The sequence below is a fragment of the Pundamilia nyererei genome, unplaced genomic scaffold, assembly GCF_000239375.1.
Source record: "Pundamilia nyererei isolate P.nyererei 1_Seehausen unplaced genomic scaffold, PunNye1.0 scaffold00012, whole genome shotgun sequence".
NCBI lineage: Eukaryota > Metazoa > Chordata > Actinopteri > Cichliformes > Cichlidae > Pundamilia > Pundamilia nyererei.
The window spans coordinates 6,038,301-6,053,062 of record NW_005187413.1 but is presented as its reverse complement, the minus strand read 5'-3'; the positions used below and the strand labels follow the sequence as shown (position 1 = coordinate 6,053,062).

General features: G+C 38.0%; 1 protein-coding gene across 1 annotated transcript in view; it reads left to right on the top strand.

Annotated features, from left to right (window-relative positions):
• iars1 (isoleucyl-tRNA synthetase 1) overlaps positions 1-14,762 on the top strand; it is a 56,932-nt gene that overhangs the window by 21,126 nt on the left and 21,044 nt on the right. The window contains exons 12-18 of the mRNA XM_005724675.1: positions 1,056-1,147; positions 3,275-3,373; positions 9,152-9,278; positions 11,260-11,333; positions 13,124-13,318; positions 13,603-13,689; positions 14,610-14,693. Of these exons, the coding sequence (XP_005724732.1) occupies positions 1,056-1,147; positions 3,275-3,373; positions 9,152-9,278; positions 11,260-11,333; positions 13,124-13,318; positions 13,603-13,689; positions 14,610-14,693 (758 nt within the window). The remainder of the gene's footprint in view (positions 1-1,055; positions 1,148-3,274; positions 3,374-9,151; positions 9,279-11,259; positions 11,334-13,123; positions 13,319-13,602; positions 13,690-14,609; positions 14,694-14,762) is intronic.

The following is a 14,762-nucleotide window of genomic DNA, read 5'->3' as shown; positions in this document are numbered from 1 at the left end:
AGCTTCGAAGCTGCAGTCATCTTCTTGGTAGCAAACAGTAGATGTGAAGAGGAGGGGACGAGACTGTGAAACTGCATGCTCAGTGCATCTCCATTAGCCAGTGAGTGGCTCTCATTAGCCAATGAATGCACTGCTTCATAACACAGATAATCCTCCAGTTTGCTGCCAGATATGACCAAGATTTACAAAATTGACTTAATTTTTTTATTCACTATAATCCAAAATGAGTGACTGAGCCCTTAAGGTCAAGAGGAAAGTGTTTACAGAGGCCAGGATAGACAGCTGTTTTCTCGTAGACTTGTATAGGACGAGAGGTTTTGCTGCAACCTCCATCTGGTGGTCATAGATTGATACAATGCATGTTTAAGGCTTTTCCATGGTGACATCATTTTTCTTGCCCAGAAGCTATGTCTGTCTTTTATACTCTCTGTGGTCTGTAATAAGGACTCGATTTAATTCTGTCAATTTATACAGTACATAAAATGACATTGTGCCACTTATTTTTTACTATTAAATGTTTAACAGTGCTGAGATATTGTATTTATGTAATATTTATTTATTGTGGAAAAAAACAGTGCTGCAGGTTTTTTTTAAAAAGACGATATGACACAAATAGTGTACTTAAAAACACAAAACGTTCACTGCAGTTTTCATTCATCTAGATACAATTATTGCATGCTCTGAAGTGTGTTTACTGTTAGATGCTTATTCATTAATTGATTAATTCATTTTTGTGCATAGGTGCAAAGAGCAAACCTTACAGTGATTTTATAAAAGTTAACTTTGAAATGAGCTGAAGAGCACTGGCAGATCTCCATGGATTTTTTAACTTCTCACCTTGCAGCTGTGATGTACAGATGTACTACTCCAGACTCTTTCAGTACGTTGTGACATGACAGTTGGCTGTAGTTTAAAGTGTAAATGTGCACATCTGTCCATGCCTAGCCAGCTGAAATCTTTGACCCTATATGACATTGACATGTGGCTCTTCAGCCCTATTCTGTGCTATAAAGCATTCTCTAAACAATGTCTCATGTTTGGTGGTTCTGTTACAGGATGCTGACAAAAATATCATCAAGTGGCTGAAGGAGAACAGTCGCCTCGTCAATGCCAGCTCCTACAAACATAATTACCCCTTCTGCTGGAGGTGAGACATCAAATCAAATCAAAATTTATTTATGTAGCACATATTAAAACAACAGTGTTGACCATAGTGCTTCACAGTCAATAAAACATGAGACAGTTAAAACAAACAATAAAAGAGGACAACAAACAATAGGTAACAACGCAACAAGCTAAAACAGCCAACTAGACAGAATCAAAAGCCAAATTAAAAAAATAAGTTTTAAGACGTAATTTAAAAGACTGGATAGACTCGGCAGTGCGAATATGAACGGGGAGGTTATTCCAGAGTCTGGGTGCCACGGATGCAAAGGCCCGGTCGCCTCTCGACTTCATTCGAGTCCTAGGTTGTGCTAGGAGCCTGTGGTTTGACGATCTAAGTGCTCTGTTGGGATTGTATGAATGGAGTAAACCAGACATGTACAGAATTCAAACTGAAAAGCTAATGTTACCTCCAGCATCCTTTTCTGTGTCACTCAAATTAACAGCTTAAATTTTTGCCTTTCACCACGGGGCTTTTAAAGCACCAGTTGAAGAAAAACTCAAACTTCTGGACACAGGAGATTTTTGTCACAGATGTTAAGCCTGACTCAATGAAATATTTTCTCTTTGAGTGCCACTGGCCTTATTTTGTTGTAGAATGTGTGAAGTTAAATGTTTAGTATGCAGGAAAGGGGTGTTCATACAGAGGCTTGAGTGTATTCACTGTAACATTGGCTTTGTGGGGCTCTGTGCAAGTCCAACATCACGTACAAACCATCAGGCACATGTAGAAACACACAGCAGTCTGTGGGTTTTTGTTTTTTTGAATTGACTAAGGCTACGTTCACACTGCAGGCGAAAGCGCATCAAATCCGATTTATTTATTTTTTTAACCCTATGCGACCCATATCCGATCATGGTGTGACAGTGTGAACGGCACAAATCCGATATTTTCAAATCTGATCTGGGTCACTTTCATATGTGGTACTGAATCCGATACATATCCTTTTACGTCACTGACACGAGACAGACGCCAATTATCAGCGCCGGAGAAGCGCCCGATAAGACATCGCAAACGCTTCCTGGCCATCCAGTGTAGATGTCAGTGAAACTGTTGGGAAGACAACGTTGGAGAAACGTGAACATTTTATTTGTACTGTATAATCTGCAGATTCTGACAGAAATCTGCAACTTTGAAGCACAGCTCCTCTAAAACAGCAATAAGGATCATTATTAGGTTATCTACATTATTATGTAAATAACAAAATAACTTAAAGCAAAAATTGGGAAACGTAAAGTCCGAAGTCTTTATATTAAGGGCCATCAGTCAAACAATATTGTTTGCTCTGGGTCTAAGATTAATTAACCTTTGCAAATATGAAGAGATATTTTCTCTAAGTCTTTAGAAGACACAAGTTTGTAGAGATCAAAGTAACTATTGGATGAACTATTCGCTGCCTAAAAGGTAAAACTTGTGCTTTGGTGGTTTTCTGAGCTAGAGGATGAGATCCATGTGGTATGTGCCATAACCTTTGAGCTATCAGGTCACCCAAAGAAATCCAATAATAAATACAGCAGATTATTGTAAAGAAAATGGATAACGAAATACCAAGTAAACCTGTATTTTACAGAAGATTTTTTTAAATATATATTTTTAAGTAATAATAATAATAATTTTAAAAAGATTGATAAATTGTTTTTACATTTTATGGCTTGACAGTAAATATAAATGAGATCAATATATTATCTGTATTGTACAGGATCCTTTTGTTTGATTTAAGACCCTGAAACAGCTTTATGTCTCAACTTCAAAATAAAAATACACTTTCGAGTATAAGTAAAGTTTTCATTTTAACCTTTGTGCGGTGTTTTGGTCTTTCATTTTCAGTATTTACCAAAAGGAAAATTATGCGATTTATTTAATTTATACAGCACCAAAACACAACAACAGTCGCCTCAAGGCGCTTTACATTGTAAGGTAGACTCTACAATAATGCATACATACATATGTTATTTGTTACTTTGTTCTTTTTTTTGTCCAAACACTGTCACTGTCAAGCGCTCGCACAAGTACAAAAAATGAACACCACACAAGGTTAAAGTTTATGTGGTATGCCTCTTTGATCCTTTTTTTTCTTTCTTTTTTTAAAATCTGCTGTTGTTTTTTCAGATCTGACACACCACTCATCTACAAAGCCGTCCCCAGCTGGTTTGTCCGAGTGGAGCACATGGTGGAGAATCTACTGGACAACAATGGAAAATGCTATTGGTAACTTTTTTTCTGAAAAAATGATAACTGGCTTGGAGGCAGTGAAGTGGCAGCTGCGAGCATCTTGCCAAACAAGTGTTCTTAAAAACCATGCCAGACAGCAGATAGAGTCCCAAAACAATTACAGCCCTCCTCTGCACTACTAAATCAAGTTATTGGACTGTCTCTGCAGAGCAGCTATCACTGGGTATAGTAGTTTTGAATGGCAAAAAATTAGATTTTAAATAGAAGTTGTTTTGATTGTGGTATTTTTCTATATCTGACATGGCGTTAAACTCTTTCTCAAGGAATTTTTAACATGAGTCAACAGGGACTGGTGGTTTCTGTAAAACATTAGCATGATGCTAATTGCAGTAGCAGAACATGGAGAAAATGTAGGCATCAGCATGATGGCTTTGCTAAGTGGTATTACCCCTGGTGCTCCCAATGCTCTTTTCTGAGCCACAGTAGCTGCCTCCAGTAATGGGACTGTCAAACTGAGATGAATGACTAGCCGCTAGGAAGGTGAAGACGCCCAGACACACACATACAGAGAAGCTGAGACAAACGCACACACTACTTTAAAGGCTACGGTCCTTATCTAAGAGGTACTAGTGTTGCAGGTTTTTTAGGAACATCTAGCTAAAGGTTATGTAAAGTAGAATAATCCTTGCTTTGACTACTCTAACGATTTATAAGTTATGGCCAAGATTCTAATAGAAACACCTGTGATTATAGTGTAAAACTATTCACCACATTACAAACTGCAGCCTCCAACTTTATCATATGTCTTGATCAACACGTGTTTAAACCGTTTCAAATATGTACTGAGCATGTTTAAAATGAGAACCCCAACAAAACTAGCATTTATTATAGATGAGCACAACTGAGATAATCGTAAGTGCTGAAGCTAGTGATTTAAAACAAAAAAAAATTGTTTATTATTTGCATGTTGTTATGTTACTCAGTTATGTCCTCAGAAAATAGTGAAGAATTTGTAAGCCTCCATTTTTTTTATTTATTTATTTGGTTTTTTTGTTGTTGTTTTTTTTGCAAACATTGTCCCAAAAAGCAACTTAAACAAGCTCCTTATCAAAATTTTCATTTTCTGTCAAATTGTTTTAGCTCTGGAGTAAAAAGTAAAAAGTTAAAAGGTGTTTGAACGACATGCAACATTGACACTAACTTTAACTTGGCTGTGTTAGTGTGGCTGCATTCTTATGCAGATTTCTTATTAGGTTGATATTTTAAATGTATTTTTATGTATAAATACATATTAAAAATATAAATAACCTTCTTATTTTTTTATTATTAGACTCCATTTTCAGACTCGAGTTCTTGTCCCATAAAGGCCGTCTGCCTGTCAGTCAGGGTTGCCAGCTCATCAGCTTCCTAATGAAAGTAAAGTCCTTGTAGAGTTCAATACATCTATATAAAGTTCATATTAGCTGATGAGAGGCTTAAAAAAACTTGAGAAAGCAAAGTTCTAAAGTGCTAGTTAATGTATTCTCCAAGTGATTTGTTCATTTTATCTCAAATGGTGCACCTCAGACAAAGGCTAAGTGTCTTTTCAGAGAGCTCGGTTTGAATTCTCCAGATGCCCGTCTGTCAGAATAAATGAACGACTAAATTTTTGAATGCTCAAAGGGTGGCTGATTTCTTTTGAGGTTCAAGGAGCAGACAGCTCGGCCACTGACATGTGAATTTAGCACATTATTTCGTAATAGGTAATCAGCTTAGCCTGAAAAGACTTGGGTTAAATACATTAAGAATCAAGTGTTATATTTCTAGTTCATTTTTTTCCTTTCTTTCTTGTCTGTGTTTTTTTTGTCTTTCATTTTTTCAGGTATTCTTTGAGTTCATTCATTCATGTGCTCACTGGCACACTTAATTCTTAGTATTTGTCTTTATTGAAAAAATTGATTGCAAAGTCTAGTGTGCTACACTAAAAACCTTGCGGTGGCTTTGCTTAATTGCTGGTTGCCACAGTTGCCCATAGTTTGCATGGAATACGACGACTTTACCGATTTCAAAGTAACTGCAAATGTATTTGCTGCTGGTGCATTGAACAACTTTTATTTAGGCCAACGTGCTCTGGTTTGTATCACACTTTTGTCAAATTTCAAAACAGCTCAAAGACTAAAGTCTGGAGAGTGTGGGGGACTACCAACCTGTCTCTAGGCCTGTGTGACTGCGGCCTTCCAGTTTAATATTCCTGTTTGTTGATCCATGCATTTTCTTAGCTAGTTATCTAATGAGGATCAGAGGTCCAATAAAGCGTATCCTAGCTAAAGCTGAGTGATAGCCAGGGAACACCCTGAATAGCTCACTCGATCATTTTAATAGAACTTTGCACTATTTAGCATTTTTGTAAACGAGTCAAACCACCAGTTATCAGTATGCTTTTACATAGCTTTGAACTGATTAGTTGAGCCTTGTCCCTCTGTTTTATTTAAACCCCCCCACCCTCCCACCCTTTTTTCTAATAAGTCTTCTGTGTGTCTCGAGCACAAGATGGGACACTTTAAATTCTACATTTAGCATGAATAAGGGATGGAGGGCGGTGGTGAGCAGCAACAGCAGCAGCAAAAGGGGAAAAAAAATCATTAAATTGATATATTAGGAGCCTAAATAGAAATGCCTCCTACAAATGGGAATTGATGAACTCTTTGCTTAGCGTGTGGATCCTGAGGCCAATATATCCCCACCCCCCATAGCCCCTTGCACTGTTCTCCTAAGCAACACAGACTGCTGCGGCGAGAAACGGGGACAGAAAAAAATTAGCGAAAGAGGGAGAGATTTGGAGATGGTGGCAAAATAAAAATGAAAGAGCAGAAAAGGGGTAGAAAAGAGAAAGATGCCTAGGAGGGGATGTTAACCTTTGCAGTTGAGCTTCATAAAGGGGCAGTTTTAAATTTATATCCTGGGCTGAAAATAAGGAGTAGTAAAGATGCCAGCAAGGAATAATATTTTCTTGTGAGAGACTGTGTTGCACAGTAATATACAGGGTATGGGTAAGTTTGTGTCTTGAAGAGTAATGTATACAGTTTCCATATAATAGACCTTAGAGGATATTCACAAGTCTAAAATTTAATTTACACATCTCTTAAAATTTCCTTCCCTGCTGGAGGCCATACAGTTAGTTACAAAACGGATTTGTCTTTGACTGCAGTGTGTCAGGAGGCTCTGTATACATATGATCATCACTTTGACAGGCTACACCATCAAAGTGGTAGAAAACACTTTTATCAGTTTTGCTGGTTCTAGTTGCTGGGAAGCTCATCAACTCAGAGCTCAGTAACTGTTGAATTTTTATCAAAATGTAGGATGACTTAATAATTTTAGGTTAAAATGTCCTTCACAGCTTTTGTGTTCACTTCATATTAATATACATTAGATTATCAAAAGTATTCACTCAGCCATCCAAATTGTTGAATTCAGGTGTTCCAATCATTTCTGTGGCTGCAGGTGTTAAAATCAAGAACCTATGCATGCAGTATGCTTCGTTGCTCTCAAGGCGGTGAATTACAGCATGCTGCCATAATAGGATCCCACCTGTGCAACGAGTCCAGTTGTGAAATTTCCACGCTTCAAAATATTCCATAGTCAACAACAATAACTCAGCCATGGAGTGCTAGGCCACGTAAAATCACAGAAAGGGGTCAGTGGATGCTGAGGTGCATAATGCCCAACCTTCTGCAGAGTCAGTCACTACAGACCTTCAAACTCCATGTGGCCTTCAGATCTGCACAAAACAGTGCACAGAGAGCTTCATGGAATGGCTTTCCATGGCTGAGTAGCAGTATCCAAGCCTTACATCATCAAGTGCAGTGCAAACTGTCAGATGCCGTGGTGTAAAGCATGCCGCTACTGGACCCTAGAGCAATTAAGACGTGTTGGAGTGATAACTTCTAATGCTTCAGCATGGTGAGAATTTTTGGACAATTTCATGCTCCTATGTTTGTGGGAACAGTGTGAGGATGGCCCCTTCCTGTTCCAACATGATTGAGCACCAGTTCACAAAGCAAGGTCCATAAAGAAATGGATGAATGAATTTGGTGCCCTGCACAGAGTCCTCAACCTCAACATGATAGAGCACCTTTGGGATGAATTAGAGCACAGACTGCAAGCCAGGCCTTCTCGTCTAACATCAAGGTCTGACCTCATAAATGTGATTCTGGAAGAATTATCAAACATTCCCATTAACACAATGCTAAGCCTTGTGGAAAGCCTTCCCATAAAAGCTGAAGGTGTTAAAGCTACAAAGGGTAGGCCAACATCATACAAAGCCCTATGGAATAAGAAAGGGACATCACTCAAGATTATATGAGTGTGGAGGCAAATACTTATAAATAATAATAATAATAATAATAATAATAATAATAAATATAGTGTAATTTATAATCTCATTAAGAGTTATCGTTGTACGCTTTGGAGAACGACTGGGCGACAAAGAAATATGGTTACTTCTGGTTTACATAAATGGTAAAATATTAAATTGTTCTAGATGTCATTTTAAAAGTATTAAGGTGACCCTTATAATCCTATGGGCAATAAATATATTGTTTTACAAGCAGTGTTTGAGTTTGATATTTTCAGCTAGAGGAAGTCTGAAGTGGCAGAAAAGTATGTTAGGTTGCTGAAGGACATGCGGACAGCGAGGCAGTGGTCAGATATGCAGGAGGAGTGACAGATGCGTTCATGGTAGGGATGGGACTGCATAAGGCACTGAGTCCAGTCTTGTTTGCTGTGGTGATGGACAGGTTGACAGATGAGGTCAGGCAGAAGTCTCAGTAGGTTATAATGTTTGCAGATGACATTGTGATCTGTAGTGAGAGTATGGAGCAGGTGGAAGAGAGCCAGAAGAGGTGGAGGTATACTCCAGAGAGAAGAGGGGTGAATGGTAGAAGCAAGACAGAATATGTGAATGCGAGGGAGACAAATCGATAGGTGATGATACCAAGAGCAGAGGTAGTGAAGGTGGATGAGTTTAAATACGTAGGGTCAACCATTCAAAGCAACGGACAAAGTACAAGAGATGTGAAAAAGAGAGCACAAGCAGGGTGGAGAGGGTAACGAGTGTTGGGGTCGACAGAATGATAACAGCAAGAGTGAAGAATTGCTTCCCAAAATTAAATCAAAAGAACTAATTTAGGCGTCAATTTCACTGCATTTTTCCTTTTTAATATGCTAATTAGTGTGTTTAATGACGCATTGCCTCATTTGCACATTTTAATATAATTGTCAGAAAACCTGTTGTACAAAGACAACATGTATGTCTTAAGTTTCTTGCGATGTCTATTAAGTGTAAAAATGTTACAGTATAAATGTCACAATACATTTTTTTTTTTTAAATGTGTTTTTTTTTTTTTTTTTTTTTTTTTAATACTCTGAGCCTACTCAAGTAGCAGTTACAGCCACCAGACATTCCCTTTTTTATACTCTGACGGTTTTTTTTTTTTACAGAGTCTACAGAGGGAGTTGTGTATATATCATTCAGAGCCATAAATGTATATTTCTTTTTCATCCTAAAAGTATTCAAAATATTATGTTTATTCATTATTTGGAGGTTTTCTGTGAAATCATATCACTTAAAATCTATGATTTGCACATCAAAAATGTCTTAACGTATATCACAAAGTGGGAAAGTGAGACTTTAGTTTTGGTTAAACAAGGATATGATGGCAGTCTGTCATCTCGAGCAAAAAAACCCGTTGTTGGCCATGGAGGCCTAACGGTCCTTGTTTGTTTTATGTATTTCTCTTTAATTATAAAACTTATCTTAATGTGTCTCTGCAGGGTTCCAGAGTTTGTGCGTGAGAAGCGTTTCGGCAACTGGCTGAGAGATGCACGCGACTGGGCAATTTCAAGGAACCGTTACTGGGGCACACCAATCCCCATCTGGGTCAGCGATGACTTTGAGGAGGTCAGGAAAACACATACATGCACTTCTTACTCTTTAATAGAGTACTTAATGCTGATGATAAGTCTTTATACTTTATCACACATTTTGTGTCCTTACCAAATACCAAGATAGTTCTTCTTTTCTAAAGAGGTAGCGCTCAGAGTTCAATCTGGGCTAAGCAACAGAGGCAATAATTGAAAAGTTAAACTGTCACTTTATTTATCATAGAAAAGACTGGGGCTGCAATATTACAGAAATCAGTTCTTCTCAGAAATTGCTTCTGTGAAAATGTTTCTCTGTAATGATTTAGCATATTAAAATATTTGTGTATGTGGAGGCTTGTGTCGCAGAGACTTTTTGGCATGGCAGAGCGAGGTGACCATGGTGTCAAGCCAGAGAGTGTAGCATGACTCCGTGTTGCAGTTAGCTACCCTTAAGCACATTGTAGAGTGCCTCCATAAACTCAACACATGAATAATTCATTAATGTAAACAGCAAATAATCATGAACTAAAATGTCTTTGGTTTCTTTTCATGCCAGTTGAGGTAACTTCAAAGCTCTTTCAAGACAAATGGCTTCTGTTTTTGGGAGAGAGGGTGGTGGTAAAGAAGCTACTGAAAAACACAGCAAGCAAGAGGGGTCAGAATAGAAATGAAAAATGAGAGGTGAAAAAAGGGGAGGATAATAAATGAATGAGTTAAAAGAAGCAGACAGTGAAGAAGCGAGCCAGACTTTAAGTGTCCATTTTGTTATGGACGCTCCTTGCCAAACCCAGCTGACTATGTGAAGTAGACTGAACCAAATAGAGATGTCAGAATTGGGTTGTTTGAGCATTTGAAAAATGAAGTGTTAGTCCCCTGGCTCAAAGAGGGACAGCCAGCGACCTGCTTGCTGGAAATAGCTCTGACTGTTTCCAGAACACTCGCACTCCCTGGTGCCTCCCTCACTCACCCACTGCAACAAATGACACACCCAAATCTGAAGCCGTGAGCGAGCGTTATACGTTTCAGTACAATTTCAGTCTCATCATTGCTGTTTTCTTTTGTTCTGATGCTCTGTGTTCCTGGCTTTTTGGGTATGTTTTTTTTTTTTTTTTATCATTCTGTCTTCTGCATTTGACGGTGGTGTATCTGGGCCATGTTACCTGGTGCTCCAGTAAAACTAGAGCGGAGCCTACAGGTTAGCTCTCTGGGGAGACCAGATAACACACTTTACCATACTTTCGAAGGTAAAGTTACTCGGGAGCTGTGTAGGCCTAGTTTTAAGTTCCGTGCAACAGTACAAACATGTAAAATTTGCTATCAGAGAAGATTGAGAACAGGCACTTGTTACATTTTTAAAAACCAAAGCTCTCAAATTGTTACTTAAAGTTGTTTAACTGTGTCAGCTGTGATTTAAACAAAATGCACTGTATTGTATACTGCAATCAACAAAAATATGTATTTCTCTAACATAATGTGACGCTTGCTAATAGCTGTACTTAATACAACTGCAGTGTTTTTTTTCTTTAATTAAAATTTGTAAGAAAACAAATAAAGGAGTATGCCAAATAATAATAGTCAATTTGAACAGAAGGAGCACGGTAAATAAAAAGTGATTGGGTTGTTTGCTCTATTATCATCAAGAAAATTGCATCTATCCACTTAATCTAATGCTTACATCTGCTGCTTTATATAAATTCACTTTTTTGTTATTTCAGTGGGCTGGTGTATAGGGCCTAAAGTGTGGTTTCAGACAGTGTGAAATATTTGAATTTATTTAGATGAATTCTTTGTCAGACCAAAAAAACAAAAGTAATCATTTTTCATGCTAGAAAAAAAGAAAGTTGGTACATTCTCAAAACAGAGAAGCATCAAATTATGTTTAGTTGGTAAGTGAGATGTTCTTCTGTTGATCAGTTGGTTATATAATTGATTAACTTTCTAATATTTATAAAAAATTTAATGAATGTGGGGTTTTTTGCTTACTGAAGATATGCTCTGTGTGTGTGGATACTCATTAGGTGGTTTGCATTGGATCCATGGCCGAACTAGAAGAGCTGACTGGAATCAAAGTGACTGATTTGCATCGGGAAAAGTAAGTCACAAATGAGCAGCTATCCAGTTGAACACGTACTCAGTGTTACTACTGTAATAGTGAGTCACACCCTTAGACTGTACAGGAATCGACGCACGGTGATACCTTTTTGTGAGGTCGTGTGTGTCATTGTGCAAGTTTATTTTTCAATTCTGCATCAGATTCCCCGAATGTGACCTGTCTTCCTGAACCAGACGGGTGTTGTTGTGCATAGATCACCTTTCTCTTCCGCCCTTCATCTACTAATTGCCTTTAATCGCTTCCACAGGGCTGGCCATCTTTAATTGATGAGTGAGAAAGGGCTTGCTTTCACCAAGCTTCCATGTTTGTTTTTCTATGCAGGGCATGACGTTTGTAACAGTAATCTGAATGATTTTAGCAGCTTTCAAGATTAGAGACTCTAATTAAAGAATATCTGATTAGCCATTTAGCAGTCAATTGGATGTTGTCTTTTAATGTCTGAAAAGTCTGCAATGTTTCTAAAAACTTAAAATCTAGTAGAACCTTAGGCGCACACCTTTAGATAACCTGACTTTTAATACACTTCATCTCTCAAGACCCAAAAACCTGGATCCATGGTACAACTCAGTGTGGGTGCATCATTAAAAACTAGCCCTAGAGGCATACTAAAACAGCTTCAGTGCACCCTGGCATTGATTCTCCAAATCTCTTGAACGCTAATAGCTGAATTAACACAGTTTCTCAAAAAAGATGTTTTTACTCATCTGGTATTTTGATGGTGGTTGCTGAATTTGTTAGCTTAACATGTTGGTCCAAAATTTCCCATTAGTGTGCACCTGGTTGAGATCCAGTCACTTCAAAGGCCATAGCATATGATTGGCATGTTATTTTTATATTCATCTAACCTTTTTGGAATGAGTGGAGCCACTCCAGCCCTTCATGATAGAAATCAAGGTTAATATTTTGCCTCAGACTCATCTACCCAACTGTAGATGATGACTTACACCATGGATGTGACATAGTTCATCAACAGTTAATTCTGATCTAACCAGTCCTTAACATGTACCTTTTAAAGAAATCATTTTCTTTATTTAAAAAACAAACAAACCAAAAACTATGAAAAGATGCTCATGTGGCGTGACCAAATACTGAAGATTATACTTTTGCCTGCATTGCATAACAACCTGCAAAAATAAGAGCTGATGTACTGCTCAGAATATGTTAACTTCACTTATTTTTCACATCCTTCCTTCAGTAAATTGAAAAAGAGGCTTCTTAAGAATAGAAAAGCACTTTTATGTAACTGCTTAATCCACTTTTCTTTGGACGTCCTGGGTTAATGTTTTTTTGTTCTTGCTCTTATAAATAAATGTTTAACGGGTTTTGGGGCCTTTCTTGCTATCTGACACTTGATAATTAAGACAATATTCAGGTGCATCTGTTTGTGTCAGGTTAGCTTAATTTATCAAAAAATAACCAATTTTATTTATTGGCTGAATCTGACCAGATCAGTAAACCAGTAAAAAAAGAAAAGAAAACTCTATACCCTTTTTTACCCAAAGCTGTAATAAAAAAGCTTAATCCAGTAAGAGCCAGCTTTATATTACCATTGTTCTCCTCTTAAACCTCATTCTCAACAGTGAAAGCCTATAAAATCCTTGTTCTGGTCTGCAGCCCAAATGCCTCAAAACCTTATTCCATGTAATGCACATCTGTTTAAGAAGTGCCTTGTGATGCTAACCAAACTCAAAATGAAACAGAAGTCCAGCTGTAATTGCTTCTTCTTATTTTCTGCTGGTTAATTTTTTTTTTCTGCTTTATCTGCACAGCATCGACGATCTGACAATCCCCTCACGGCGTGGTAAGGGCGTGCTGCGGAGGATCACAGAAGTGTTTGACTGCTGGTTCGAGAGTGGGAGTATGCCTTACGCTCAGGTTCACTACCCCTTTGAAAACAGGAAGGAGTTTGAGGACAGTTTCCCAGCAGACTTCATTGCTGAAGGCATTGACCAGACCAGAGGATGGTAAACTGAAGATGAATGAGTGAACTGATGAGTGACACATATGAAGTTGACACATAGAGAGCTCCCTGAGTAATTTAATTTAGGGAAATCATGAGAAAAGATCATTGGCAGATGGAAATACAGTTCGGATGAGTGTGTTGCTGAAATATGATGTACATTTATTTTTAACTGTATGAAATAATATTATTAAGAGTGTAATTTTAAAATCTCTGTCCAACCCAAGAGAACAAATTAATTTTGTGTTATTGTCTCCCTGACCTACTTGTCTTTGTACCCCACTGTAGGTTCTACACACTGTTGGTGCTCTCCACAGCCCTGTTTGGGAAACCACCCTTCAAAAATGTCATTGTTAATGGACTGGTGCTTGCCAGGTAAGTCTGTCTGCTTAACAAAACATCAGTTTACTTACTCAAAACGGTGACCCGTTTTTATTTTCTTCATTATCTGCCCTAAATATGCTGTTACTAATCAATGAAAGTAAACATAGTGCATCTCCTTTAAATGAGCTCGTAAAATGTATTTTAATTAAAGAATAACACTTTTTTTGCATAAGTATTTGGGTCTCCTGATATTTGATAACTTTGAAATACCATTTGCAGCTTATTCATTTCTTCTTAAAATGTTAATTTTCACAAACTCATCACTAATGTGTAGTTTTCGAGACTTAATGGCAAACTCGTTTGCGCACTTGGGGCGATTTTGAGCTGAAGAATTGTGCACTGAGGAGTAATCATGGCTTCAGGATCGCAAAACTGGGACTGACTCAAATAAACCTCACTATTCATTTTCCCAGTAATCAACGGATATTTCATGTACACAGAGGAGAACTGAGGTCTTTGGAACAGAATAAAATTCAGTAGCAGGCTCATATTTGTTTTCATTCTTTAAGAGGATTTGCTGACAAAGCAAATATTCCGGGCTATTTTTCCTGCACGTTTTGTGCAGAAATTTTCTATTTCCCTACACATATTGTGTTTTGTGCTTTCCCCCCACTAAATCCACTATTTACTTCACCTCATTACCACCATTTTTATTTTAGTTTTCTTCCCCCTATTTATCCCATCTTTGTTTTTCTTCTCCCCTTTTACTCTTAATCAGCGTGATGTGTGTATGCAGCATTTAGGCTTCAGAGCCGCTGCTTTTCTGCAGCCTTGGGGTCTAAGTGCAGCTCTATGTTCGCCGGCCTACTGACCTGGAAGGACTTGACTAATTTGAATATTAAGTGCATGGTTTCCAACATACACTTTAATGCATGCGTGCTTTAATAACTTTGCTTGTCTCAATCCCACAGCGATGGACAGAAGATGAGCAAGCGCAAGAAGAACTACCCAGATCCTGGACTGATAGTGCAGAGCTATGGAGCTGATGCCCTCAGGTCAGCTCTGTGAGCGAGTGTGTGTTTGTGAAGCGTGAGTGCTTGTGTGCGCCGGTGGCAGGGTGTGGG